Here is a 27139-nt window from a genome sequence, read left to right on the forward strand (position 1 = left end):
AACTGCAGCCTAACGTGCTGGTTCTGCAAACAATAACCTTTGCCAACTCTTGGCCAATAACTCCCCCCCCCCACACACACTTAAATACATAGTATTGGAGTTACCCAGGTGAGGAAAAATGACTTGGTTGTAGGGGAAAAAAAATATATTATTCTCCTTGGTGACAACAGGTGGCTGCTGGTCACGTGTTGCAAGCAAGAAAAATGGCTCTTCTGTGTTTTCTGATCCTAAGCTCTCCCTGCTTTTGCTTTAAAGTGAAGCTTACTGAATCCTGCTGAAGAGCAGAATTCACACTGAATAAGAGCAGCTTTGCTAAAAATTGTGCTCTATTAAAGGGATAAACCAGTTTTTGTGCTAAATGGATCTAATGCACTAGTCTGGCAGATAAACTCACTGATGAAACACAAGTAGTCAGAGGAAGAGGTCAATCTACCTTCTTTTTGTTACCTGGAACTTTTGCATGTCATGCTAACAAATAACTTTCTGCCTCTGTATCCTTTGGCCAATATGCTTTCTGAATGACTCACAGCCCAATCCTATGCAGGTTTACTCAGAAGTCCCATTAGAATCAATGGGGCTTGCTCCCAGGAAAGTGTAGATAGGATTGGATAGTCACTGAGTTAACATCTTGCATGTCAGTTCCAAACTCCCAGAATTTTGCTGTTGCAAGCACCTGCCTGAACTGTAAAGTACTGGTTTAGGCTTTGTTTACTATGTTTTAATACTAGGAAAATTAGAGACAGTACTCTCTTAAAATAAGAATTCAAGGAGAAACAGTAACATTTAGGCTAATTGCATTATGAAATTTTGATCTGGTAAACTGCTAAAGGAAAGGGTCTTCCCAGTTCCACCAAAATATTTTTGTATAGTATTCCTCAAGTGCCCAGGGTTTTTCACATGCACTGTCTTGACACAGTCCTTATGACAACTCTGAAATGAAGTATTATTGATCCCATGGTTTAGCTGAATGGGATCAATAGCTTAGACGGGAATGGTCTAAACAAGGGGAGTCCAAACCTTTTGGCAGGAGGGCCACATCATCTCTCTGACACTGTGTCAGGGGCCAGGGGAAAAAAAGAATTAATTTACATTTCAAATTTGAATAAATTTACATAAATGAATATATTAGAGATGGAACTTGTATCTTGCAATAACTCAAGGCCTATAAAAGTCTTTGCCCAAAGCAAGGCCAGACTTTGCTGCTGCTGTTGTTGCATCAGATGTGAAACAGCAAGTAGCAGAGGGAGCCCTTGTCCCACAGCTCACGCAAGTGGTTGAATAATTGACCACCACGCTGAGAGTGGTTGCATCAGGCCCGCACAGTGCGGTTCCGGCAGAGGTGAGGTTCAAATCCTGATTCAATGGTCAGCTTCTTGGCCACCATGCTCTAACAGCTACACTACTGTGTTGCAAACACTACAACATGTGGTCTCTTCATATTGAATATTGTTTCTTACTTCTGCTGCAGAACAATATCCCCAGTCCATTATCTGCACACAAATATGAACACACTACATTTTAAAATCGGACTTTTATTTTTTGAAAAGTTACTTTAAATAAAAAACAGAATCTTCTCATCCTGTTTGAACAAAACACAGAATAGTGCACATAAGTGGGGTACCTAAGCTGGACCACTGGAATCAAAAGACCACAGGCTCTTCTGTCCTGTCCTACATAGGATAAAAATACTTTGTGCTACCATCTCATTACAAAAATCTTGCATTTTTACCCAGGTGAGAAAGGGAGGGACAGAATGGCCCAGATGAAGAGACCTGCCAGCCAGCTATATTTTGTACATCTTGATGATGTACATCTGAGCATCTTAATGAAATGATGCAATTCCCACAGTTTACAATTGTCCCTTTTCTATGCACACTTTCTTAAGCCTGATGCAGATGCAACGCTCCTGATGCGCTAATTGTGCAAACCTGGTCCATTTATGAGGCCAACTGAGGCAACTGCCTCAGGGAGTAGATTAGCAGGGAAAGTGCCCACTTGTCTTTGTCATTCCCTGGATTCAAAGAGGAAGAGAGAAACACAGCAGAAGTATGCAAAAGGAGTGGTGGGCTGGAGCAATGAAAGAGCAACTCTAAGCCCCCTTGTCTGCACTTCCTTCTCTTGTGTTCCGCTGTCCTTTTCTGAATTCAGGAAGTGGGGAAAAGAGGGAAAAGAGAGAGAAAAAGAAGGGACAGGCATATTACTGAGCAAGGGCAGGAGAAGTTTGTGGCACATCATCTCAAACGCCAGGATGTTTTGAGCCAGCCATGTTCTCCTGGTTAGGAGCCTGGAAGCACGCTGTCAATTGGAGCACTTCATCCTCCCAATCAGACTTCAATTCTTTCCTCCGTTCAGTTTGAACCACTGTGTAATGTCACTGTGTAATCTCTTCTAAAGATTGTGGGTAGAACCGCCCTTGTAATCTATGAATTGAAGTGGTTTGTAAACCTACAATGACAAGGAAATTCTACTATGTGCTAACCATGGTTAGTACCAATGCAGACACAAAGCAATACCATGGCTGAAATCAAATTTATGGGGAAGAAGGGACCATAGGCATCCTTGGGCTTCCCTGGTCAGCAACACCTAGTGACAAGCAGTCCTTTGGCAAGTCCCCTCCTAAGGGGATCACTGTGCAATATTATGAACCCCCCAGCAATATTCTTCTATATGCTCAAGAACTGAGCCTTTTAAAGAATCCAGTATTATAGGCTGCACCAACACTCCTCTGGGCTTCGACATTCAACAGCCACACAGTCTCTTTTCGGCATTCCTGGCATGATATTGTACTCACAAGTGGCACACCCCAAAGCTGGACAGGTCCAAGGACTCTCCCACCCAATGCCCACAACCAATGCAGTGTTACCAGCACTGTAGTTCATGCTGGCCCCTTTCCAGGAGAGGCAGACCCTTCAGTTCAGAGCGTGTGATGCTTCTGCCAGGAAGCAAGGAGGGTGCAGCTTTCTTAGTGACACACTTTCCCTTTAGATATCAATGATGACAAAGACCTCTGGCTTCTCATCTTCGTGGATCTGCATTGCTGAATAGGTGATGGCTTTGACTTCGGTGCCCTGAGAGGGAACAAGGAAAGGGACATGAGCTGGCACACAAGAGCCGGGAGTCTGACTACACAATAAGAGGCAGCATCTCCAGGAGGCAGAGGAAGGCTGTGACGTGACCTGCTTGTAAGCACAGCTGTGTTAAGTCTGTGTTCAGCTGCATTTATTCAACTCCACATCTTCTGTTCAGCTCACCAAGATGCAATGTGGGTTTAATGCTGCCTCACTGACCACCACAGTGCAGTGACTGGACAGAAAGAGAGAAGGGGAGGGAAATATAGCACTTCTGTCGACCAGGAAAAAAGGGAAGAAGCCCCAACGTGTTAATATTTTGTTTTGTTGTGAAAGCTCCAATAAAATTAATGCCTAGCATGCTTCCAGCACACTTTTCCTTGGGGACAGAAGAAAAATAGAGCCATCCAAAACTTGGGAAATATATTTGTCAATGAAGCCAAAGGACCCCTGAAAGTCCTTCTCTCTGGTCTCAGTAGAGAAGTAGCCAAGATCAATAAGCAATCCACTGCCTGAGGCAACTCCCTCAGTTGGCCTCTTGAGAGCCCAACCCCAATGTGCAAAAATAACCATGGTTAGAAAAATCACTCTCTCCAAAACAGGAGGAGGAATGGACAAGCCTGCAGGGTGCTCTCAGTCAATCAACAAGCCATGTCTTGGAGCAGGGGCAACACAGTATGTGCACTGAGCCCAAAACGAAGAGCAGGGAACAAAAGTCTCATGGGCTCCATATTAGTCTGATAACAGTAGCCCCAACAGGTTACAAAACAGGAGCCCTGTCTCACTATCTCCAGCTGGTAGCAGGAACCAGCTGACTTCTAAGTTTTTTTGCCTGCAACTTGTCCAGGTTTGCTTGCATTGCCCTCGGAGATCTTGGCTCAGTTTGCAGATTAGAATGAATCTGGGTGGCTGGCCGCTGTTGCCAGCAGTAATGTAGTGGACCGTCTTTACCTGCAGGTTCAGCATGCAAAGATTTGACCTAGCATATGTGATGATCCACACTTGAGAGCCTCAATTGACCTCCCAAAGGTGACCAGAAGCACCATCAGGTCACAACCGGGAGGCATTCTGAGGTGCTGTGAACACCTCTGGATGCAACCGGACAGCACTTCTGGTTGTGTTGTCTGGAGAGTCTCTGATGGCCATCACCAGCAGATTTAATTAACTGCAGGTTTTGGTATCTATGGGGGGGGGGGGAAGTGTTCAAGAATGGATTCTTGGGGATACCAAGGACCAGATGTACTTCAAGAGGACTTGTGTAGAATTTGATGTATAGTGCGTGATGCAGGTCTCACAACAACCTTCTCTAAAGTACATATTATATCACCCATATTGCTGTAGGGGCTGGGGATAAGAATAGGCCCTCAGTTTGGCTGTGCTTGTCATAAGAGGCGACTAAACAGGTAGATGGGACTCCTTAGCCTGGGAAGGCAGCTCATCTGAGAGAAGGAAAGCTCTGATCCCAAACCTCCACTGCCTTGTGGCTACATCCAGTTATGGAAAAGGCTTCAGGAGTCAACCTCGAGGCAAAATCCGGAGCCGGAGTCCCTGAGGCAGTTCATGGCTGAACACAGTCATGTTCTGGCAACTCCTGTGACGCCGCTGGAACCAACAGTATTGGCCTCTGCCTTTCCATTGGACTATTTCAGCGACGTGGAGAGGGGGGATTTGCTGCATGGGTAACAGCCTATCCTCCATACCTACTTTACCCAGGCTTCACGCACTGGAGAGGACACTGTTCCAGAACCACCATTCAGAACGCGACACCATAGTCTTCCGAGACTGAAGGATGCCAACATTGCTGTAGGGGAACTGAGCTGGGAGGGAGTGTCCTGCCTATAGAGAGAAGCTCTTTTCCCTCTCACACAATACCAGAACCAGGGGACATCCACTAAAACTGAGAGGTGGGAGAATTAGGACCAAAGAAAAGATTTCTTTAACCCAGTGTGTAATTAATCTGTGCCACAGGAGGTAGTTATGGCACCAGGCCTAGATGCCATTAAAAGGGGACTGGACAGATTTCTGGCAGAAAGGTCCATCACAGGTTACAAGTCACAATGACCGTATGCAACCTCTGGGTTTTAGAGGTAGTCTGTCTCTGAATGCCAGATGCAAGGGAGTGGCAACAGGATGCAGGTATCTTGTTGTCTGTGTGCTCCCGGAGATATCTGGTGGGCCACTGTGAGACATACAAGGACTCTTGGCCTGATCCAATAGGGCAAGGCTCTTCTGATGTTCTTATGCCTACAGCTACTTTCAGCGCTCACGGCAGAGGCAAGATCTAGTTCATAGCTCAGTCTCTCAGCCACAGATGCTACACCAGTTCTCCCCAGCCTACTCGGCTGACACACTCCTCTTGGGGTTCTGAAGACCTCTGTCTGCCCCCTCTTGTACTCATAAGAACTGTATATGCACGCACTATTTATAACATACCTGAGGATGCTTCTGTAAAGAGAACTCCTCTCCCCACCTTGAAAGTTAAAGATGACAACAGTCATTAGGAGATTTCTGAATTAAATCACACGTTTTTAAAAACTCTAAGGACATTGTATGGCAAATTGAAAACCAAAAAGAAACAAACCCAGCGCACAGAGAAAATAAAACAGGCTATCCTTTCGGTAGCGGCCAGAATAATTTTTTCAGATAAACATTACAGCAGCACTGCCCCAATTCCTGAAAAGTCTGTGCCCAAGTGGCAGCGGAAGGGAGCATCACAGAGGCTGTTCTTCATGTCCAGGAGTAACTCAGGCATTACAGAGAACCACAGCATCTGACAGTATTTTCAGAATTCCCACTACGCTGTCTAAGACTGAGATTCGCTTGGGTAACTTGCCCTATTGTACTGGCCCAGTATTTAAAAGGCAGCAGTTGCTTTCCTGGTTTAAAGCAAGCGCCCTGCAGATTCCTGCACAGAGTGGGATCCAAATGGGATCCATATATACCAACACTTCAAACAACATCCTGGTTCTGTTCTAGAGGTTTATCTGGAAATCAGAATGGCTGCAAGTCAGAATAGCTTGCCAGATTGGTGCTGCCCTGCCTATGCAAAACCACTGGAATGGATGGATGGTGCTTATGTGAAAGGGCTCATGCAGCTTTCTGAAAGTCAGCAGTTGGGTATCCCATGCACTACAAGACAGCCCTTGGCAAAAAAAAAGCCATACAAACTTCTGGGAGACCTTCCATGGAAATCCCTCCATATATTACACCTTCGTTCCCCGGGGTGGTTTCAATTTTCAATTTCCTGCTTCCACTTACTCACCCAATTGATCTTATTTTGAACTTTGTTCGGTCAATGTGAAGCGCTTTCACTTCCTGTGAAAAAAGAATATTTGCATTTTTAAAATATATGTAAACAAGCACGGGCTGCCAAGAAGGGGCTCTTCCCTTCATTTGATTCTAGCACCAATACCGATGACAAGCCCATGCAGAAGAGCAATTCTGAATTGTCTCTCCAATTTCAAGCACTGAAATATTTTTCCTTTAATCAGCAGTGGAGTTTCCATGTGAACCTGCATTGCTGATTTTTCTTTCACCACATGGCAGCATCTACTGCTTCTCATATAGCCTTGTTAGCCTGGAAAAAGCTTCCTGGATCACCACTTCAGGCCGCTCACTTGTAGAAGAGGGACTTTCTGCCACTCTCTGTTACAGCCACATTTTCCCTCCCTCCCTCTCTGTTTAAGATCAAGAAATCTGTGAAACCCAAAAGTGAGCTTGCAGCTTGGCAATTTTCAATGGGTCCCAACAAAAGTACTACCTACTCTTTCATAGGCCAACTGCTCATTGTGGCTTCTGGAAACTAACTCAGAATTGAGTAGTCAGGGGAGGCAGATCTTAACATAGCAGTGCATGGCTGAAACATAGCAGTGTATGGCTGATGCATGACCAGCCTGCGGCACAGTGTAGAATATGATCCAAGGAGGGGGGAATGGCCTCCCCTCAGGGCTGAAGACAGCACAGACTCACCCTGGGAATGAAAAACTCATTGGCACTGAATTTATACAGCCATTCATCCAGGAAGTGAAACAGAAGAGAAAGCATGTCATGTCCTGTTAAAAAGAAAGGGGGAAAATTACTGGGAGACCCCTGATGCCCTCCCCAGGGAGCAATTCTCAAGTGGGTGAGGTGAGCACCCCAAACGAGATTCTAAGCATAGGGAAGGCTTGATTAGGGATGGGCAGCCCAGGAGGCCAGTTAAAGCAGGTGCTGTCTCTTTCTTCTTTCCCTCCCGCCCGCCCCCTCCACTCTTCCTCTTCCTGAATCTGAAAAGAGAGGAATAGAGTGGAAGTGTAGAGGGCCACAGCGCTGAAGACCTTGCTGATCCTATACCATTCAGAGAGCAGACAATACTGGACTAGACTCAAGAGAAGATGAGGCTGAATATTAGCTAAATATTAGCAGGTCTTCTTTTAATACACCCAACTGCCTAATTATTCAATGATGCTTTGGGAGCATCTTCTTACCCTCTGCCTCCACCTCTACTGTGTTCAGGGGTTCCACCGTCTCCGTATCCGTCATGTACCCAAACATGGCCATGGCGCACTGTTCAAATGCCTCTTCCAAGGTATCTCCCCAGGCATGCAACCTAAAGGTATACTGGTGTTAACCCTTTATGAAATGGTGCCCGTAAAATGAAAAACGTAATACAGAAAAGAACAATTGACTCCATTTGTAACAGAAAAAAAAGAGAAGTTAGCCACTTCTAGCTGGAGAAATGCCTGCAGTCTGTGTTTACAACCCACACATAGACATTGGTCTAGAATGGTACCCAACCTTATGTGTGTTCCCAGTTAGCACCTCCACCCTATTAGAAACTTGCTCCTAGTAGGGTGGAGGAGGAAACTGGGGTGAAAGGAGGAAGTTTGCTCTCTCCTATCCACCAAGGGAAACACTCAGCCTTTTGGGTTTTTTCATTGGGACTTGCAGGAGCCTGCCTTTTGCATGCAAGAACATGCACACGCACGCAACCCCAGCAAGAGAAGAAATGCAGCTACTGAAATAAGTTTTTCCTGACCTTGATGAAAAAGTGGGGAAATGAACGGACACTGCATTGTGTAACTGGGGAATATTTTAAGAAAAGATTATCTTGATACCTCCCCTTCCCCTCACATCTACTGGACTGTATCACAGAATACTCACTGCACGTCAGCAGTATGATCCAGATCTAAATGGGGATTTAAAATATGGAAACATGATGAGATCACTCTAGCAAGCAGAAACAAGAATTTCTTCAATTTCACAAACACATTGAAAAGACTGCAGGGGACAAGAGGACGCCCACTTTCCCTTCCTTGTTAAGTTACAAAGTGGCTGGATAGGGACAGGTGGTGGGCGGGGAGGCAGATTGTTTGTTGCTAGTATCATGGGAGGGCCCATGATACTAGCAACTCCAGAGCCCAGGTCAACCAAGCAGGTAGACCTGGGCTCCCAATTTAGCTTGTGGTGTTTGTGGCCAAGGTTCACTGGGTGGGTAGACCTAGGCTCCTGACTGGATTTGGACCCATTGGCTAGAATGGGAGCCCAAGTTTGCCCAGCTGGTAGACCTGGGCTCCCATTCCAGTCAATCTGACTGGAGCCCCACCCACTGAGCGTTCCTTCCCCTGATGCCCGATTTTGCTCCCCAGCCCAGCAGGTGCTCTTCCCTGCTGACAGACCATTTTGGGAGGATGCCACACACGCATGGCCTCCCCTGGATCTCCCCACTGGAGTCCATCAAAAAGCGCCACCGCGGAGCGAGGTGCTGAAGCACACCAAAGTCATGCGCTTTGCATCTCACACAGTGGTGGGGCCTGGAGTGGGGATGGGAGTGGGACCAGCATGCCCAGTGATTGGCAGGGACAGGTGGAAGGCCTCACTCCAGACCCACCGCAAATCCCTGGTGCTTTTCAAAGGAGTCAGTGGGGAGGCTCTGCCTCACCTGCTTCCCCACCCACCGCAAGTCCTTGGTGCTCTTGGAAGGCCTCAGTGGGAAGACTCAGCCTCATCTGCCTCCCCACCCACCACAAGTCCCTGGTGCTTTTCAAAGGACTCAGTGGGGAGGCTCTGCCTCACCTGCCTCCCCACCCACCACAAGTCCTTAGTGCTCTTGGAAGGCCTCAGTGGGAAGACTCAGCCTCATCTGCCTCCCCACCCACCACAAGTCCCTGGTGCTTTTCAAAGGACTCAGTGGGGAGGCTCTGCCTCACCTGCTTCCCCACCCACCGCAAGTCCCTGGTGCTCTTGGAAGGCCTCAGTGGGAAGACTCAGCCTCATCTGCCTCCCCACCCACCGCAAGTCCCTGGTGCTTTTCAAAGGACTCAGTGGGGAGGCTCTGCCTCACCTGCCTCCCCACCCACCGCAAGTCCCTGGTGCTCTTGGAAGGCCTCAGTGGGAAGACTCAGCCTCATCTGCCTCCCCACCCACCGCAAGTCCCTGGTGCTTTTCAAAGGACTCAGTGGGGAGGCTCTGCCTCATCTGCCTCCCCACCCACCGCCCGTTCCTGGTGCCCAGCCTTCGTAGGGCGTCTCCCCTGGCTCCCCCCCCCCCGCCACAGGAGCAGATACTCAGCCCGGGGGCTTCCTCCCAGCCGCTGCCCCCTCCCGCGGCATGCGGGGCGGCCGGTGCTGCGCCTGGCTGCTGCGCGCCGGCCGAGACACTCACACTCGTACTTGCGCAGCACCGGCGGGTACTTGGCCTTGGTCGCCCGTTGCGCCTCGCTCAGGCCGTAGTCCCGCGCCTCGCCCGCCATGCCGCCCGGGGAGGAAGGAGCAGCAGCAGCCTCTCTCTGCCTGCCGCAGCTCCGCACAGCCGCCTTCCGGCACGCCTCGCTGATGCGGAGGGGCGCCGGGCGGAGTCCGGGAGCGCTGCCGCCTCCAGCGGGCGCAGGCGCGGCGCGTCCAGCACAAGAACATCAGCAGAGCCCCGCTGGCTCCGCCCCGGTCCCGGCCCAGCTCCTGCATCCCAGCGACCCACCAGGTGCTTCGGGGGCACACAGGGCAAAGCACCTGCGTCCTGCTGCCCTCCCTGCTCCCGGCATTCAGAGAGGCCACCTCCGGAGGCTTGGAACCCTTGGTGGAGTTTCCTCCAGAAATGTGTCCAGTCCCCTCTTGAGGCATCTAGGCAAGATACCACCACTACTTCCTGTGGCAAGGAGTTCCACAGACGAGCAACCCAATCCTATGCACACTTTCCTGGGAGTAAGCCCCATTGAATCTAACGGGACTTACTTCTGAGTAGACATGCATAGGCTTGAGCTGTGAGGCTGCAATCCTATCCACACTTTCCTGGGAGTAAGCCCCACTGAATTCAATGGAACTTCTCAGTAGACATGCATAGGATTGGGCTGCGAGGGCCCAATCCTATCCAATTTTCCAGCACTGGTGTAGTCACAATGTAGCCCCAAGGTAAGGGTACAAATATTCCCATACCTTAAGGAGGTCTCTGTGACTGCTGCCCCACCACAAGATGCAGTGCATACCCCATTGGCACTGCTGCACCAGCACTGGAAAATTGGATAGGACTGGGCCCTAATGACACTCTGGGTAAAGAAATATTTTCTTTTGTGTGCCCTAACTGTGTGTGCCCTAACGTAAGATGATTGCAGGGCTGGGGCACCTTCCTTATGAGGAAAGGCTACGGCGTTTGGGCCTCTTCAGCCTAGAAAAGAGGCGCTTGAGGGGGGACATGATTGAGACATACAAAATTATGCAGGGGATGGACAGTGGATAGGGAGATGCTCTTTACACTCTCACATAGCACCAGAACCAGGGGACATCCACTAAAATTGAGTGTTGGGCGGGTTAGGACAGACAAAAGAAAATATTTCTTTACTCAGCGTGTGGTCGGTCTGTGGAACTCCTTGCCACAGGATGTGGTGCTGGCATCTAGCCTAGACGCCTTTAAAAGGGGATTGGACAAGTTTCTGGAGGAAAAATCCAGTATGGGGTACAAGCCATGATGTGTATGCGCAACCTCCTGATTTTAGAAATGGGTTAAGTCAGAATGCCAGATGTAGGGGAGGGCACCAGGATGAGGTCTCTTGTTATCTGGTGTGCTCCCTGGGGCATTTGGTGGGCCGCTGTGAGATACAGGAAGCTGGACTAGATGGGCCTATGGCCTGAGCCAGTGGGGCTGTTCTTATGTTCTTAACTACAATTCCCAGGAAGCCTTGCAGGTCTCTTGTTATCTGGTGTGCTCCCTGGGGCATTTGGTGGGCTGCTGTGAGATACAGGAAGCTGGACTAGATGGGCCTATGGCCTGAGCCAGTGGGGCTGTTCTTATGTTCTTAACTACAATTCCCAGGAGGCCTTGCAGGTCGTCTTGTTATCTGGTGTGCTCCCTGGGGCATTTGGTGGGCCACTGTGAGATACAGGAAGCTGGACTAGATGGGCCTATGGCCTGATCCAGCGGGGCTGTTCTTATGTTCTTAACTCTTCCTACAAGCAATATTAGCAGATGTCCCCTGGTTCTGGTGTTAGGTGGGAGGAAAAGAAGCATCTCTCTATCCACTCTGTCCATGCCTGCATGATTTTGTATGTCCCTATCATGTCCCACCTCAGGCGCCTCTTTTCTAGACTGAAGAGCCCCAAATGCTGTAGCCTTTCCTCATAAGGGAGTGCCCCAACCCAGGAAGCATTTTGATTGCTCTCTTCTGCACCTTTTCCATCTCCACTCTATCCTTTTTGAGATGTGGCGACCAGAACTGGACACAATACTCTAGGTGCGGCCTTACCATTGATTTGTACAATTATTATAATTGCATTATAATATTAGCCGCCTTGGGGCGCAATCCTAACCAACTTTCTAGCACTGACGTAGCTGTGTCAATGTGGCACGCACTGCAACCTGCAGTGGGAAGGCAGTCAAGGGGCATCCTCTAGGTCAGGGCATGTTTGTCACCTAACCTTGGGGCTGCATTGTGGCTAAGTCATTGCTCGAAAGTTGGTTAGGATTGCACCCTTATTCTTAATACCTTTTCTAAGGATTCCAAGTATGGAATTAGCCTTCACCACCACCACTGCACATTGGGTTGACACTCTCATCAAGCTGTCCACCAGTACCCCAGCAGCACCGCACAGGCTGGTGGGTCACACAGGAAGCCACACTGCCAGGGGGCTGTGTCCCTGAGTTCCTCCCCACTCCTTCAAGTCAAGCAAATCCACAAGCCAAAGAGCTGCTGTAGCAGGCCAGCTTCCTCCCAGATCTGAAGGTGTTAAGTGTCATGTATACATTCCTTGGCCTAGCACTAGGGGTGTTTTGGGATGATTTTTTTCCCCAATGTTTCTTGATTAAAATAGTAAGTGGTGGTGTTTTTATCTGAATTCTTATTCAGAATTGTACGGACAGTGCAAAAAAGCACAATCCTTCAGTCTCGGAAGACTATGGTATCGCGCTCTGAATAGTGGTTCTGCAACAGTGTCCTCTCCAGTGCGCGAAGCCTGGGTAAAGTAGATATGGAGGATAGACTGTTACCCATGCAGCAAATCCCCCCTCTCCACGTCGCTGAAATGGTCCAATGGAAAGGCAGAGGCCAGTACGGTTGGTTCCAGCGGCGTCGCAGGAGTTGCCAGAACGTGACTGTGTTCAGCCATGAACTGCCTCAGGGACTCCGGCTCCGGATTTTGCCTCGAGGTTGACTCCTGAAGCCTTTTCCATAACTGGATGTAGCCACAAGGCAGTGGAGGTTTGGGATCAGAGTTTTCCTTCTCTCAGATGAGCTGCCTTCCCAGGCTAAGGAGTCCCATCTACCTGTTTAGTCGCCTCTTATGACAAGCACAGCCAAACTGAGGGCCTATTCTTATCCCCAGCCCCCAGGGGACAATAAGTATTTGAATTGTGAGTGTAAGCCCAATCCTGAGCTGTCCAGGGTGCAGGGCTGCAGCAGTGCTGAAAATGGCTGCCGCAGCATCCTATGTGCTCTGGGTGTTGACTTTTGTCCCCTTCTTCTGGGTAGAGAGTAGCCCTGCAATGGCGCTACTTGATTCACCACCAGCAGAAAGGTCCATCACAGGTTACAAGCTGTGATGGGGATGTGCAACCTCCTGATTTTAGAAGTAGGTTACCTGTCAATCCTGTTTTGTGGGATTCTTTTCAGCTTGTAGAACCTGAGGATGTGGACAGCATCCTTTGGAGTGTGAGGCCATCCGCCTGCCCACTGGATCCGTGCCCAGCATGGCTGGTTAGATCTGCCCGGGAGGGACTGGCCAAGTGGACAGAGAGGGTAGTAAATTCATCTTTGAGGGAGGGGGTGGTGCCTCTGGCATTAAAGCAAGCAGTGGTTCACCACCTCCTGAAAAAGCCCTCTCTGGACCCCTCTATTTTGGATAATTATGAGCCAGTCTCGAACCTCCCTTTTCTGGGCAAAGTGATTGAGCAGGTGGTGGCGTCTCAGCTCCAGAGGATCCTGGATGAAGCAGATTATCTGGATACCCTTCAGTCTTCAGGCCTGGCTTCAGGACGGAGATGGCCTTGGTCGCCTTGGTGGATGACCTACGCCAAGGGCTGGACGGAGGGAGTGCATCCTTGCTAGTCCTTTTGGACCTCTCAGTGGCTTTTGACACCATTGACCATGGTGTCCTTCTGGAACGGTTGGCCAAGGTGGGGATCAGGGGCACTGTTTTGCAGTGGTTCCGGTCCTTCTTGGCTGACAAGTCCCAGATGGTGGTATTGGGGGACTCCTGTTCGGCACCCTGGCCCTTGAGGTATGGGGTGCCACAGGGTTCTGTCCCCCATGTTGTTTAACATCTACATGAAACTGTTGGGAGAGGTCATCCAGATTTGGAGTTGGGTGTCATCAGCATACTGATGACACATCAGCATACTGATGACACTCAGCTCTATCTCTCCTTTCCACCTGACTCCAGGATGGCTATCTCTGTCCTAGAGCGTTGCCTGGAGGCAGCTGGCATCTGGATGAGGGCGAACAAGCTGAGATTAAATCTGGACAAGACAGAGGTCATCCTGGTGCAGAAATCCACGATGCGGGTGCTGGACTATCGCCTTGCTCTGAATGGGGTTGTACTCCCCCTGAAAGAGCAAGTTCGCAGCTTGGGGATTCTCCTGGACTCGTAGCTCCTCCTGGATGTCCAAGAGTCGACTGTGGCCAGGGGTGCCTTTGCCCAGCTTCGGCTGGTGCGCCAGCTGCAGCCGTACCTGTCTCGGGTGGATCTGGCCATGGTGGTCCATGCCATAGTGACATCAAGATTAGAGTATTGTAACACACTCTACGTGGGGCTGCCCCTGAAGATGGTCCAGAAGCTACAGCTAGTGCAGAATGCAGCAGCTCAGGTAGTTGCTGGGGGTCGGCAGTTTGACTCCGTCATGCTGCTACTCCGGCGGCTGCACTGGCTTCCCATTCGTTTCCAGGCTGAATTCAAGGTGCTGGTTATGACCTTTAAAGCCCTAAATGGCTTGGGACCAGTGTATTTGAGGGACCGCCTTCTTCTGTATAATCCGGTCCGTTCTCTAAGGTCATCAGAAGGGGCCCTGTTGGTTGTGCCATCATTGAGAGTGGTGAAGAGAATGTTGGCCAGAAACAGGGCCTTTTCGGTGGTGGCACCTGCACTATGGCATTCCCTCTCCTTTGAAATGAGAGCAGCTTCCTCATTATTAACATTCTGGCGGGGCCTGAAGACTTTTTTATTCAGGAAAGCCTTCGAGGTACTATAAGGGCTGTTTTTATAAACTTATAAATTATGTCTTTTACTGCATGCTTTCAATTTGCTGCTATGTATTTTATCTTGTTTTGATTGTTTTAAAGTGTTTTGTACGTATTTTTAATGTTTATCTGTTGCTTTGTATTTTAACGTGATTGTTAGCCACCTTGGGTGCCCTTTGGGAAGACAGGCGGAATATAAATTGAATGAATGAATGAATAAATAAATACCCCAGAATGCCAGATGCATGCAGGTCTCTAGTGTCTTGTGTGCTCCCTGAGGCATCTGGTGGAGTGCTGTATCTGGTGGATACAGGAAGCTGGACTAGGTGGGGCTATGGCCTGATCCAGCGGGGCTGTTCTTATGTCCTCAGAGCCCAATCCTATGTGCATCTACTCAGAAGTAAGTCCCATTACAGCCCATGGGGCTTACTCTCAGGAAGGTGTGGCTAGAATTGCAGCCTCTTCTATGCATGTCTACAATGGGACTTACTTCCAAGTAGCCTAAGGGGCTTGCTCCCAGGAAAGTGTGGGTAGGGTTGCAATCTTAGAAGCTTCTTCTATGCATGTCTACTCAGAAGTAAGCCCCATTGTAGTCTATGGGACTCACTCCCAGGAAAGTGTGGGTAGGGTTGCAACCTTAGAAGCTTCTTCTGTGCATGTCTGCTCAGAAGTAAGCCCCATTGTAGTCTATGGGACTTACTCCCAGGAAAGTGTGGGTAGAGTTGCAACCTTAGAAGCTTCTTCTATGCATGTCTACTCAGAAGTTTGTTTGTTGGCATCCTTCAGTCTCGGAAGACTATGGTGTCGCGCTCTGAATGGTTCCGGAACAGAGTGTCCTCTCCAGTTCGCGAAGCCTGGGTAAAGTAGGTATGGAGGATAGACTGTTACCCATGCAGCAAATCCCCCCTCTCCACGTCGCTGAAATGGTCCAATGGAAAGGCAGAGGCCAGTACGGTTGGTTCCAGCGGCGTCGCAGGAGTTGCCAGAACGTGACTGTGTTCAGCCATGAACTGCCTCAGGGACTCCGGCTCCGGATTTTGCCTCGAGGTTGACTCCTGAAGCCTTTTCCATAACTGGATGTAGCCACAAGGCAGTGGAGGTTTGGGATCAGAGTTTTCCTTCTCTCAGATGAGCTGCCTTCCCAGGCTGACGAGTCCCATCTACCCGGTGGCTGTTTAGTCGCCTCTTACGACAAGTACAGCCAAACTGAGGGCCTATTCTTATCCCCAGCCCCCAGGGGAAACTCAGAAGTAAGCCCCATTGTAGTCTATGGGACTCACTCCCAGGAAAGTGTGGGTAGGGTTGCAACCTTAGAAGCTTCTTCTATGCATGTCTGCTCAGAAGTAAGCCCCATTGTAGTCTATGGGACTCGCTCCCAGGAAAGTGTGGGTAGGTCCCTGGACTTCCACGTCCCCCGCGTCAGGGCGGGAGCAGCGCTCTCTGCATACCGCCCGCCAGAGGGGCCCATCGCCACCGAGCGAGAAACAAAATGGCGGCTCCGTAGCCGCCTCAGGCGACTGCCGACAGCCCGGCGACGCGCATGCGCAGCACCTCCCTCGCCGGGCCCGCCTCCTCCGCCCCCAGCGGTGCCGCCGATTGGCTGAGCGCGAGGGGGCGGTGCGCGCGCCCGTTGGCCGAGCTTGGCGCGAACGGTCGGCGTTGGTGCTGCTGCTGCGGGGCGAGTCGGGGCTGCCCAGGAAGACGGACGCAGGCCAGGCCGGTCGAGCACAGCGGAGCGGAGGAGCCAGCGACCCGCCCCCCAGGCGGACGAGGAGCCACCACGCCGCCCGCGCTGCCGCGAAGAGGCGGCATCATGGCCGACAAAGAAGGTGAGCGGCCTGAGGGCGCTGCGGCCCCCGCCCCGCCCCCTTCGCCGGGCCGCCCAATGGCGAGCGCTTCCTCCCGCAGCCCTTCCCGGCGCCTCGCCTCGCTCCAGGCCGCGGGACGAGGCGGGGAGGGCCGCGGGACGTCTCAGGTGGGCGCCGCCCCCGCCACTCCCCCCCGCCCTGCCCGGCTCTGCGGCCTTCCCTCTGGCCGCCCTGCACGTGGGGCCGCCCCCGCCGAGCAGGGAAGAGCCCTGGAAGGCCACCGAGTCCTGCCTGCGGCCCACCCCCCAGGCGTGTGCGCAGCTCCGGACCGCAGTGGCTGCCGCTCTTTTTGCTCCCATTTTATGGATGGGGCACACTGAGGCAGGGTAGCTGCAGTGCTTCTCGACTGTGGGTCGGGACCCACTAGGTGGGCCTCGAGCCATTCAGGTGTGTCCCCATTTTATGGGTGGGGCAAACAGGCAGGGCAGCTGCAGTGCTTCTCGACTGTGGGTTGGGACCCACTAGGTGGGTCTCAAGCCACTCAGGTGGGTCCCCATTTTATGGATGGGGCAAACTGAGGCAGTCTGCTTCTCAGACTGTGGGTCGGGACCCACTGCGCGGGTCTCAAGCCATTCAAGTGGGTCCCCTTTTTATGGATGGGGCAAACTGTGGCAGGGCAGCTGTAGTGCTCCTCAAACTGTGGGTCAGGACCCATTAGGTGGCTCTCGAGCCACTCAGGTGGGTCCCATTCATTTCAATGTCTTACATATAATATGTTACCCTTGATGCTCCCATGGGAAGTGACTGTGCTTGGGGAAATGTTCTTAACAAGCTACTATGTATATGCTTTTAACAGTGATAGTCAGTGGGGCTTACGCCTGGGTAGGATTGCTGAAAGCTTTCCTGCTTGATGATGTCACTTTTGGTCATGACATCACTTCCCAGGTAATGACATCCCTTCCAGTGGGTCACGACGGATTCTCATTCTGAAAAGTGGGTCCTGGTGCTACAAGTTTGAGAACCACAGCTGTACTGGCCTCACAGCCCAATGCTATTCACACTTTCTTGGAGTAAACCCCTTTGACTCTAATGGAACTTACTTCTGAGTATACATGTATAGGATTGGGCTGTTTTGGGGGCATTTGGTGGGCCACTGTGAGATACAGGAATGTGGACTAGATGGACCTATGACCTGATCCAGAGGACTCTTATGTTTTTAACCCACATGGTGATTGCTTGGCCAATGTGGCTCTTGACCCTGGAACTTCCCAGCCAAGAATTCTGCCCTCAGCTGCTGCACTGTGCTAACACCAGCTTCCTTATTATTTTTCCTTATTAACAGCCCAACCCTATCCCCACTTACCTGTGAATAAGTCCTACTGACTGTAATGGGACTTACTTCTGAGTAGACAGGCATAGGATTGGGCTGCAAGTAAGTCACAGAATACTTTCAACTTGAGTGTCCAGTGTGTGGGGGAATTGCCTTCCCCCTCTTGTCATACTGGAAGAGAAATGCATATAGTATTTCATGTAGCTTTATATGCTTGTATATAGCCTGATGCAGCTCAACTAGGGCAACCATTTTCAACTGGTGTGCTGTGAATGGTCTGCAGGAGTGGTGCAGGGGTTTAGAAGAGGGTTTTTTACTGCTAGGGCCCTTGGGGGATGTGAGCCCCCTGCTAGGAGTACAGTGTGCCTTGACAATTTTAGTACCTTTGCAGTGTGCCACAAGACACAAAATATTGAAAATCACTGAACTTGGGTATTGCTGACCTAATAAAAACATACAGCGCAATCCTACACAGTATGTGTTTACTCAGAAGTAAGTCCCAGTGTACTTGGTGGGGCTTACTCTCCAGTAAGTGTTATAGGGTCACAGCCTTAATGCTCCTTGTGCACTGTTAAAGGATGTTACATGCTGGAAGCACCAAATGGTCTGATTTCCTGTGCTTCCATGGTGGGTTCTCGGTGCCCATTATAGCTCTTGTTGAGCTGTCTGCTTACTCATAGCAGTGTAGATTGGCCTGTGAAAAATTTGTGTATACACAAATGTATCCACACTTCCCTGGGAGTAAGCCCCAATGACTATAATAGGACATTTCTGATTAGACATGCTTAGGAGTGGGTCCTTATTTGCCAGTATTAATTCTGTGCATTCTGCCCTTACAATTATTAGCTGCCTTTGATGATGCAGTGGAAGAGCGTGTGATCAATGAAGAATATAAAATATGGAAAAAGAACACTCCCTTCCTCTATGATCTTGTAATGACCCATGCTTTAGAATGGCCCAGTTTGACTGCTCAGTGGCTTCCTGATGTAACCAGGTAATTCTCTGTCTCCTATTATGGTGCGGTACATAAGCACCCATGTTAGCTTGATTTGTTATTGTTTGGTTTGTTATGTTATCCCCTGGAAAGGCAGGAGATAAATCTTTAAACTAAATACAGGTTGAGTCTATTTTTATTATGAGTTCCCAGAACTCATGTGGATGGCAAAAACTGATTTGTACTAAAGCAAATCAATTTAAAAAACAAAATTCCCTTGCTCTGGTGATTTAAAAACAGCCTTGCTGACCTTTGTGATGTAAGGTAAGAGTAATTAAGAAGACAGTCCATCAATCAGTTGTCCTCCAAGCTCTTAGAAAGATGCTTCACTCACCTCCCTTCACCAATGCAAAGTGATCACCTTTCTTTCACATGCTCAGGGGGATGGGAGGGGTCGCCTGGAGAGAGAAGGATTGATAGATTGTCAGCCAGCTGCCCTCTCTCTCATTAAGGAGACTATTGTTAAAGGACTGTTCCGTTTTTTAAACTGATTTTAAAGGGATGCTGTTTTTTCCCCTTCTCCAGGGATCAGCACATTCCTTCTCTTTTGCAGTGGCCATTCGTGTTGAGTCAAATCCATGCATAAAAAATCTATTTTTTACAAGGCTGGACCTGTAATGATAAAAGTATCTTAGAATGATGTGCTGTAGCTAAAATTATTTCACAGTTTTTTTTTTCTTGTCTAGAATATTCTTGTTTGATTTGGTAATCCAAGAAAATCAGCAGCCCTAGTTTCAGCCGTGTTGGAATAGGGGGGATAGTGGCATGAATGACGGGAGTGCTCTCAGGCAGCCAGTATCCTTCAATGACAGCCCAATTCTACCCACATTGGGTCTAATGGGGCTTACTTCTTAGTAGACATGCACAATTGTTCTGTGAATTAGTTAGAATTAAATTAAAACAGTGTGAATTAACACAAAACTCCTTACTGTGTGACACTGCAGGCCTGAAGGCAAAGACTTCAGTATTCATAGACTAGTGCTTGGGACTCACACCTCTGATGAACAGAACCACCTTGTGATCGCCAGCGTCCAGCTCCCTAATGATGATGCACAGTTTGATGCCTCACACTATGACAGCGAGAAGGGAGGTAAGAGAAGAAATAGGGGTATGAGGAATAGGATTCCTATTGAAACCCTTTGACAGCCTTCTTGTTAAATCAGCCGGTCACAGGTTTCAAAGTGAGCTGTTGCTGTTGAACCAAATAAAAATCTGAATGGGTAATTGGCTATTAGTACAAGTCTTTTTAGAAGACTGGACATAGCTTTATGTTCTGTTCTGGGTTGATATTAAAGGATCTTTGGGGGTGTAAATTACTGCTACTGGGTGTTTAAATGTTAGTTTAATCGGATCTCCTGGTTGATTTGCAGCACACTGGTTTTCTGGTGTCTGAGGTTATCTTGTTTAATGGTTTTAAAGCTATTTTTATTTTAATACATTACTTGAATTTGCTCTGAATGGGAATGGGTATAGAAATCTGTTCTGCTGATACAGCAGTTGCCAGATGTAGAGCTTCTAGCCTGCTATTTCAGCAGTACTGAACTACTAGTTAAGTATCTAAATTTATTAGAGAAGCCATTTAAAATCTCACTGTTTCATGGTTATTTGAGAGATTTCAGTATTTAGTTTTCAGAAGTTAATTTTATTGTGTGTGTTTATCAGTATTGCATTTAGAGTTCCTTTTGTCTTTTATACAATCTAACACTGTGCCCCCCCCCCCGGTCGTCCCCACAGAGTTTGGAGGCTTTGGCTCTGTAAGCGGGAAAATTGAAATTGAAATCAAGATCAACCATGAAGGAGAAGTCAATAGAGCACGCTACATGCCCCAGAATCCATGCATCATTGCCACAAAGACTCCGTCCAGTGATGTACTTGTATTTGATTATACCAAACATCCTTCTAAACCAGGTATGTGTTTGCTCTTGTGTCCTTGTCTCACTCTCATTGGCGTTGGTTCCCAAACTTTTTCAACTGGTAGCTACTCTGATCTACTAACTAGGCCATTGGCCACGGTTCCCCAATACATTGTATAGGCGGTGGGTTCTTCACAAGGATTCTGCAGCTCCCCTGGCTGGTTTCCACAGCTCCGCAGAAAGCCATGGCTCACAGTTTGGGAACCACTGCTCTTTGGGGATAAAGTAGGCGTTGTAAATTGTCAGGTATGACAATTATGATGAAGATAATCTGTGGGTTTGGGCAGTTGCTTGCTTTTTACTCCTTTTTGTAAAGTATTAACATCTCATTTCCTACAATTTTAATTTAGCTTCACTGAGTGAGTAAAAAATGACTCCAAAAAAGTCCAGACAACAACATAATTTTGCAGTGTAGCTGAGCCTGCCAGTGCCTAGGGTAGAGGTAGCATGATGGCACAATCATGCCACCCCCTTTTGTTGGCAAATCATCTTCCAAACCCCTCCCCCCAGTGTCTGCAATGGCTGTGATTGGGAGCCAAGCGGACACGGGCAGACGTGAGGGCCCATTCTGCCCTTGCCGTTTCAAGCACTCAAGCGGCAAGTGTTGCACACCCCCTTGTGGAAAGCATGATGGACCACCAAGGAAGTGACCCCCTTCCCCCACTGCACCAGGCTTGCAAAGATACTGGACCTGGTGCCAATGCTTGTTAGTCTCAGAAATTGAGTTCTCACTCAGAAGTGAGACATGCAGATCAAATTTCATGCTAAAGCTCAACTTAGTGCCTGTTGCCTCCCATAGTGCCTCCCTTAGTGCTGTTGTCTCCATGCTGGCACACGGGGTGTCCTCATAATGCAAATTGATAAAAGCTACACAAATGCCTCTTATCCATAGCAGATAGTTTTCCAAAATATTTTCTGAATCATATAAAGGATTGACATGTTTTCAAGCCATTGATTAAGGCTCATGGTCAGCAAGAGCTTGCGTCAACCAAAGAAACTGTTGAAGTTAAGATGTACTTGGCGAATTCAGGCAAATAAAAATAGCGTAGGCCATGGATACTGCTGTTCCTTTGCACAGATGTGATGACTGAATAGACTTGGAGTGACAGTTTAATTGTATGGTCTAACTAGATCATCAAGTTTGTAATTTCAGTCCTGGAGTATGAGCTGTATGCTTGTGTTTGGCTTTGTGCCCTTTTATTGTGAGAGAGATAAACAAATACATGGTGTTAACCTGATCTTTGTTTGGACAGGTGGGCCCTTTTTATCTGTGGGTTTGGAACCCATGCGTTTAACTCAGCACGGGTTCCAAACCTGCGCTGGAGGACCCCACCTGATCTTCCGGATGCAACTGGAAATCCCAGGAGGTTTTCTGAGGCCTGGAGAGGCTGCCCATGATCTTTTCCCCCTAAAACTGGAAGTACCTTTCTGACATCTCCAGACACGACTAGAAGGTGCTTCCAGTTGCATCTAGAGGTCAGGTGAGGGCCCTGACCTGCTGATACCATTATCTTCAGGTTTTGGCATCTGCAGGGATTCCGGGAACAGAATCCCGGCCTGTAATTTTGTAATGATGCATAAGTAGAATCAGCAGAGACTCCTGACATTATCTAATTTACAGATCCTTCTGGAGAGTGTAATCCAGATCTCCGTCTTCGTGGTCATCAAAAAGAAGGCTATGGCCTATCGTGGAACCCAAACCTTAGTGGGCATTTGCTGAGTGCATCTGATGATCATGTGAGTTTTGTGCAGGTTTCTACATTTTTGCTTGCTACAAAAAATGTTATCACCTTCCCCCCCTCCCCCCCGTGAGCAGAATGACCCTCAGATTTACTCCTAAGAGGCAAAGGGGGTGGGGATCATTCCCTCCCATAATTAAGCTATGCTTCCCCATCCCCTACGACACTCCAGGTTTGGGATTAAGGCTGCCTGTGGTGGTCCCCTGAGAGATCCTCAAAATGCCTTCCAAAGACAGCTGCCAAAAGCAGGCTTTTCTCCCCCCCCATCCCTTTCTGCTCCTAGCCAAAGAAGAGGGCTAGAAATTATTCTTCACACTCCCCAGCTTGGAACAGAAGATTGCCCTTGCACTGAACTTCCAACAAGTCGAGCAAGACTCTGTCCATTGGGAGGAGGGGCATGGTCCTGGCAATCTCAAATATATATTTAGTCAGAAAAAAGCATTCATCTCTTGTATTTCTTGTTATATATCAGCGCCCTGGCTATCTTATGAAGTGATGTCTTTTGTCTGGTTTTTTTTCCCCTTACCTGAAGACTATTTGCTTGTGGGACATAAGCGCTGTTCCTAAGGAAGGGAAGGTTGTGGATGCCAAGACCATTTTTACGGGCCATACAGCAGTGGTGGAAGATGTTTCCTGGCACTTGCTACATGAGTCTCTCTTTGGATCCGTTGCGGATGACCAGAAACTCATGATGTAAGCAAATTTTACTCAAACGAAATAACACTTTCCTGACTTTTTTGGGGAAGATTATGGGGGAAAGAGGGGGGTTAACAGTTACCTTTGCAATTAGTGCACTGCTCCTCATTGTGAATTCCTTTCTTTGCAGCTGGGATACCCGGTCAAACAACACTTCCAAGCCAAGTCACTCAGTGGATGCTCACACTGCGGAAGTGAATTGCCTCTCTTTCAATCCTTACAGTGAATTCATCCTGGCCACAGGATCGGCTGATAAGGTATCTGTTCAGAACTCAGGATTATCTGCATTCATATTTGTAAGGGATTTGTTCTTTGGATCTGTAATATAGTGTCATGGAATGGCCCTTTGGATTATATCTGTATCAGAAATTAATGTTTTTTCCTTCTGATATTACTTTTCAGACTGTTGCATTGTGGGATCTGAGAAACCTGAAACTGAAGCTGCACTCCTTTGAGTCGCACAAAGACGAAATATTTCAGGTAAAGGAACCTTATGTAATTCCATAGGATCCCTTTTTCTGGATCTTTGACACAATAGGTGTTTTGAAGAGAGCCTTTGAAATGTTCTAGTATTTAGAAAGTGTGTATCTTACCTTTTCAGAATAAATTCAGGGTGGCTCGTAATTTAAAAAAAAATTCACACACCACAAAGATTGTGCATGTGGGGAGAGGTGGTCCCTTTAGTTACCCAAGTTCTGAACTTTTCAGGGTCAGCACCAGCACTTTGATTTGTGCTCAGTAGCGGCCAAAATCCAGTAAAGCATTGTCAATGTGGTGCCATGCTGTTAATAATTCAGGCATAGAAACACTTTGTTTGCTCATGTGTCTTTGGTGATTGTTCAGTTAGCAGCCAAGGGAGAGGATCTACAGCTGATCTGGTATTTTTTCTGCATGTGAAAAAAGCATGCTTATGTGCCCTGGGTTGCAGTTGGGGAGGAAAATTGCATCAAAGCAGGACATTGAGAGACTCTGTGCCTTATCTCTTTTTACACAGGTTCAGTGGTCACCACATAATGAAACTATTTTGGCTTCCAGTGGTACTGATCGCAGGCTAAATGTCTGGGATTTGAGGTGAGTCCCAGATGAGTGTGGTGCTGTGTAAATGAATTTACCGAGAAGGCTTTTTATATTTCCAATTTTTGTCTTACGTTTTAGCAAAATTGGAGAAGAACAATCTCCTGAAGATGCAGAAGATGGCCCCCCTGAGCTGTTGGTAAGTGAGTGTGTTAGTTTTGCAAGACTGTTCTGACCTAGGGCCCAATCCTGTCCAACTTTCCAGCACCAGTGCAGCCACAATGCAGCCCTGAGGTAAAGGAACAACCTTGAGGAGCCTTCTGTGACTGTATCCCCACCACAGGATGCAGTGCACGCCTCAAGGGCACAGTTGCACCAGCACTGGAAAAGTGGCCCCTAGATGGGTTAGTGATCTGACATGGTGTAAGACAACTTCATCTGTTCATTTCCTCTGCCTTAACTGCAAAAATCTGGGTGGTGATAGTGACTTACAACCCAATCCTATCCACACTTTCCTAGGAGTTAGCCCCATTGACTCTAATGGGACTTACTTCTGAGTAGACATGCATAGGATTGGTGACTAGGTGAGCAACTCACATTAGTGAAGCAGTTGATTATTCCTTGACCAAGAACATGCATGGATCTGGTAGGCTGTGCCTTGCTTTTTTGAGCCAACTCAAGTTTTTTTCCTGCAAACTGATGTGTGTATATCCCAGAAACTGGAAGATGCTTCCTGACACATCTCATCTACAATTGGTGTTTCTTGGTGGCTGCAAGCAAGTCAAACCAAGCAGTTAGGGAAAGAGAGGAAGAAGTATGACATGATTGTGTAGCAGCAGTTCACTCGTATTGCTGCAGATCTTGTCTTTTAAGTAGAAGTAGGGCTGCATTGGTTTTGTCATTGAGCTGATGTTTTGTATTCTGTAATCTAGGTTTGGATTTTGTCTCCTCAAGTTGATTTGCTGACTTTAGAATACAGTTTGTTGAAGACTGATAGTTTTTGTGTTGGTGAGGCACACTGGGCATCCGAGTTATGTATAACAGTGCAATCCTGTGCATACATACTCAGGAGTAACTGAATTCAGCCTCAGGTGTTTTGTTTTTTTAAGTTGCAGCCTGGCTCTTGATAAATTCTACATCTCTGCATTGTATACTTACATGAATTATCTGGTTTTCAATGCTAGTTTATTCATGGCGGTCATACTGCGAAGATATCTGACTTTTCCTGGAATCCTAATGAACCCTGGGTAATTTGTTCTGTATCAGAAGATAATATCATGCAAGTGTGGCAGATGGTAAGTACTGGACTGTTTGTGATCAGAGTGGATGCAGGACTCAGTAGCTAAAATCGAGTGGACATCCTGGTTTTCTTTTGCCAGATGTGTGCTCCATTTTTTTTTTCCTATTGCATCTTGAGTGAATAATGTTGACCACTGAGAGACAGCATAGTATGAATACATCTTTCCAAGGATATGTGATTACATCATAGAAAGGAGTATTTCCTTACTGTATTTCTTTAGAAGTATTGGAGCAGCAGAATAACTAAATCATGTCTGACAAATGTGTAACAGTGTCACTATGTGTTGAAGTTCCTTAGTGCTTGCTAGTTACCATTTTGGTGGAATGTTCTAATTTCTCACTCCTCTTCCTTGATAGGCGGAGAACATATATAATGATGAAGATCCTGAGGGAAGTGTGGATCCCGAAGGGCAAGGCTCGTAGATGAATGCCGCTTTTTTTCCTTGCTGGTTTTTTTCCTCCTGTTGTCCTTTCCTGTTCTCCCAACTTTCCTGAGGTTGTCAGCGCTGGTGTTTGTGAGAGACATACACAGCACACACTCAGTAGCCCATTTGTAGACACTGTCTATCAGCCTTGCACCAAATCCAGAAAGTAAACAGTTGCTCTTGCAAAGTGAAGGCTTGACCCTGACATGAGCTGGTACCACACAATGCTGGGCATTTTTCTTTCCAAAACATTTTTCGGTTGAGCTGACATGCTGCTCTCTTGCCTCTTGTTACTGGATGCATTTTTGCTTTTAAATAATACAAGCTACACCTGCGTTAATGCAGTACAAATGTTAGAAAGATCTGAATGTTCTAAGGAGAATCTAAGGCTAGAGGGATTTTTTCTCCCACCCCTTTGGTTCTTTTGATAAGAGTACGCAGAGTTCTAGTTCTCTTTAGGTCTAGAAGCCTTGTAATTTCAGTTGCAGATGAACCAAGTGCAAGGTTATCTCTTATCCCCATTTGTAGCCGCTGTCAGTCATTAAGAGTAATTCTGTCTGTCCAAATCATGCCGAAGTCTTTCCCATGACACCTTGCTCTATCTTGGTTTTTCGATGAGGCAACTCGGGATGTGGATGTGCACATCACTTTGCACTCTTGTGTGTTTCTTGAACTGTATTTTCCTGTTACATCTTTCCTTTCTGTGAAATGTTTGTGTTTAACTTGGGGGACCACCCGGTTGTAAAAGTGTTCATTTCAGCTGAGTGACAGGCGGCACATGGCATGCCCAGTTAACCTGGACACACAGGCTTGCAACTGGGATAGTAAAAGAATGATGTCAGTGTGAATGACTTGCTCTTTCCCCTTGTATTGGCTCATCTCCTGTAAGGGTGAACTGTTTCACCAGCAGCCCATTGAATCCTTCATTGAATTCCCTGCAAGTGCTTCAAATGAAATAAAATGTGGTTTTCTACGTAGGATGTGATGCTTTTCTTTTCTCTTAACCTGGAAGTTTGCTGGAACCAAGCTGAAGGTATAACTGATTCCTACTGAAGTACAGCTTTGCTGGAGAAAGGGGCAGGCAGTCATATGATGAAGCAGAAATCTTGGAATAGTCATGGAGCACTTTGCCATTAGGAGTCAGGGTGAATGGGCCCTACATAAAAGCTGACAGTGTACTTTAAAATTGTAGATACTTGTACTTCCGAGTAGGGT

The 27139-nt window shown here is 47.9% G+C and overlaps 2 protein-coding genes across 3 annotated transcripts; one reads left to right on the forward strand and one right to left on the reverse strand.

Annotated features, from left to right (window-relative positions):
• Nucleotides 1-1512: 1512 nt before the first annotated feature.
• Nucleotides 1513-9878, reverse strand: ZBTB8OS (zinc finger and BTB domain containing 8 opposite strand). Its single transcript, XM_066638423.1, has 7 exons — nucleotides 9711-9878; nucleotides 8211-8235; nucleotides 7535-7656; nucleotides 7038-7120; nucleotides 6331-6383; nucleotides 5502-5538; nucleotides 1513-3068 (listed from the first exon to the last, which is right to left on the reverse strand). The coding sequence occupies exons 1-7, from the start codon at nucleotides 9796-9798 to the stop codon at nucleotides 2982-2984; spliced, it is 495 nt and encodes a 164-aa protein (XP_066494520.1). The 5' UTR covers nucleotides 9799-9878; the 3' UTR covers nucleotides 1513-2981.
• A 6445-nt stretch (nucleotides 9879-16323) lies between these two features.
• On the forward strand, nucleotides 16324-26901 carry RBBP4 (RB binding protein 4, chromatin remodeling factor). 2 transcript variants are annotated; one of them, XM_066638303.1, is made up of 12 exons: nucleotides 16324-16535; nucleotides 18691-18838; nucleotides 19783-19928; nucleotides 20573-20746; nucleotides 22373-22488; nucleotides 23023-23183; nucleotides 23317-23443; nucleotides 23589-23666; nucleotides 24181-24257; nucleotides 24342-24399; nucleotides 25385-25495; nucleotides 25857-26901. In XM_066638303.1, exons 1-12 carry the CDS (start codon nucleotides 16520-16522, stop codon nucleotides 25920-25922), a joined length of 1278 nt encoding a protein of 425 aa, XP_066494400.1. In that variant the 5' UTR covers nucleotides 16324-16519; the 3' UTR covers nucleotides 25923-26901. The 2 variants fall into 2 exon arrangements, with proteins under 2 accessions (XP_066494400.1, XP_066494401.1); XM_066638304.1 differs by lacking the exon at nucleotides 16324-16535 and adding an exon at nucleotides 16611-16681.
• Nucleotides 26902-27139: the final 238 nt, after the last annotated feature.

This window comes from Tiliqua scincoides, chromosome 10 (genome assembly GCF_035046505.1).
Source record: "Tiliqua scincoides isolate rTilSci1 chromosome 10, rTilSci1.hap2, whole genome shotgun sequence".
In the NCBI taxonomy this organism is placed as follows: domain Eukaryota; kingdom Metazoa; phylum Chordata; class Lepidosauria; order Squamata; family Scincidae; genus Tiliqua; species Tiliqua scincoides.

What these genes read in the sequence shown, in the direction of transcription:
- ZBTB8OS (XM_066638423.1), bottom strand. Translation starts at nt 9,798, where the DNA reads ATGGCGGGCGAGGCGCGGGACTACGGCCTGAGCGAGGCGCAACGGGCG. An exon ending in GGTGCTGCGCAAGTACGAGT is followed by an intron (nt 8,236 to 9,710) that starts GTGAGTGTCTCG and finishes ATCCCCATTTAG; the next exon opens with ATCTGGATCATACTGCTGAC. An exon ending in ATGAGTTTTTCATTCCCAGG is followed by an intron (nt 6,384 to 7,037) that starts GTGAGTCTGTGC and finishes CTTTTTTCACAG; the next exon opens with GAAGTGAAAGCGCTTCACAT.
- RBBP4 (XM_066638303.1), top strand. An exon ending in TGGCTTCCTGATGTAACCAG is followed by an intron (nt 18,839 to 19,782) that starts GTAATTCTCTGT and finishes GTGACACTGCAG; the next exon opens with GCCTGAAGGCAAAGACTTCA. An exon ending in ATGGCCCCCCTGAGCTGTTG is followed by an intron (nt 24,400 to 25,384) that starts GTAAGTGAGTGT and finishes TTTCAATGCTAG; the next exon opens with TTTATTCATGGCGGTCATAC.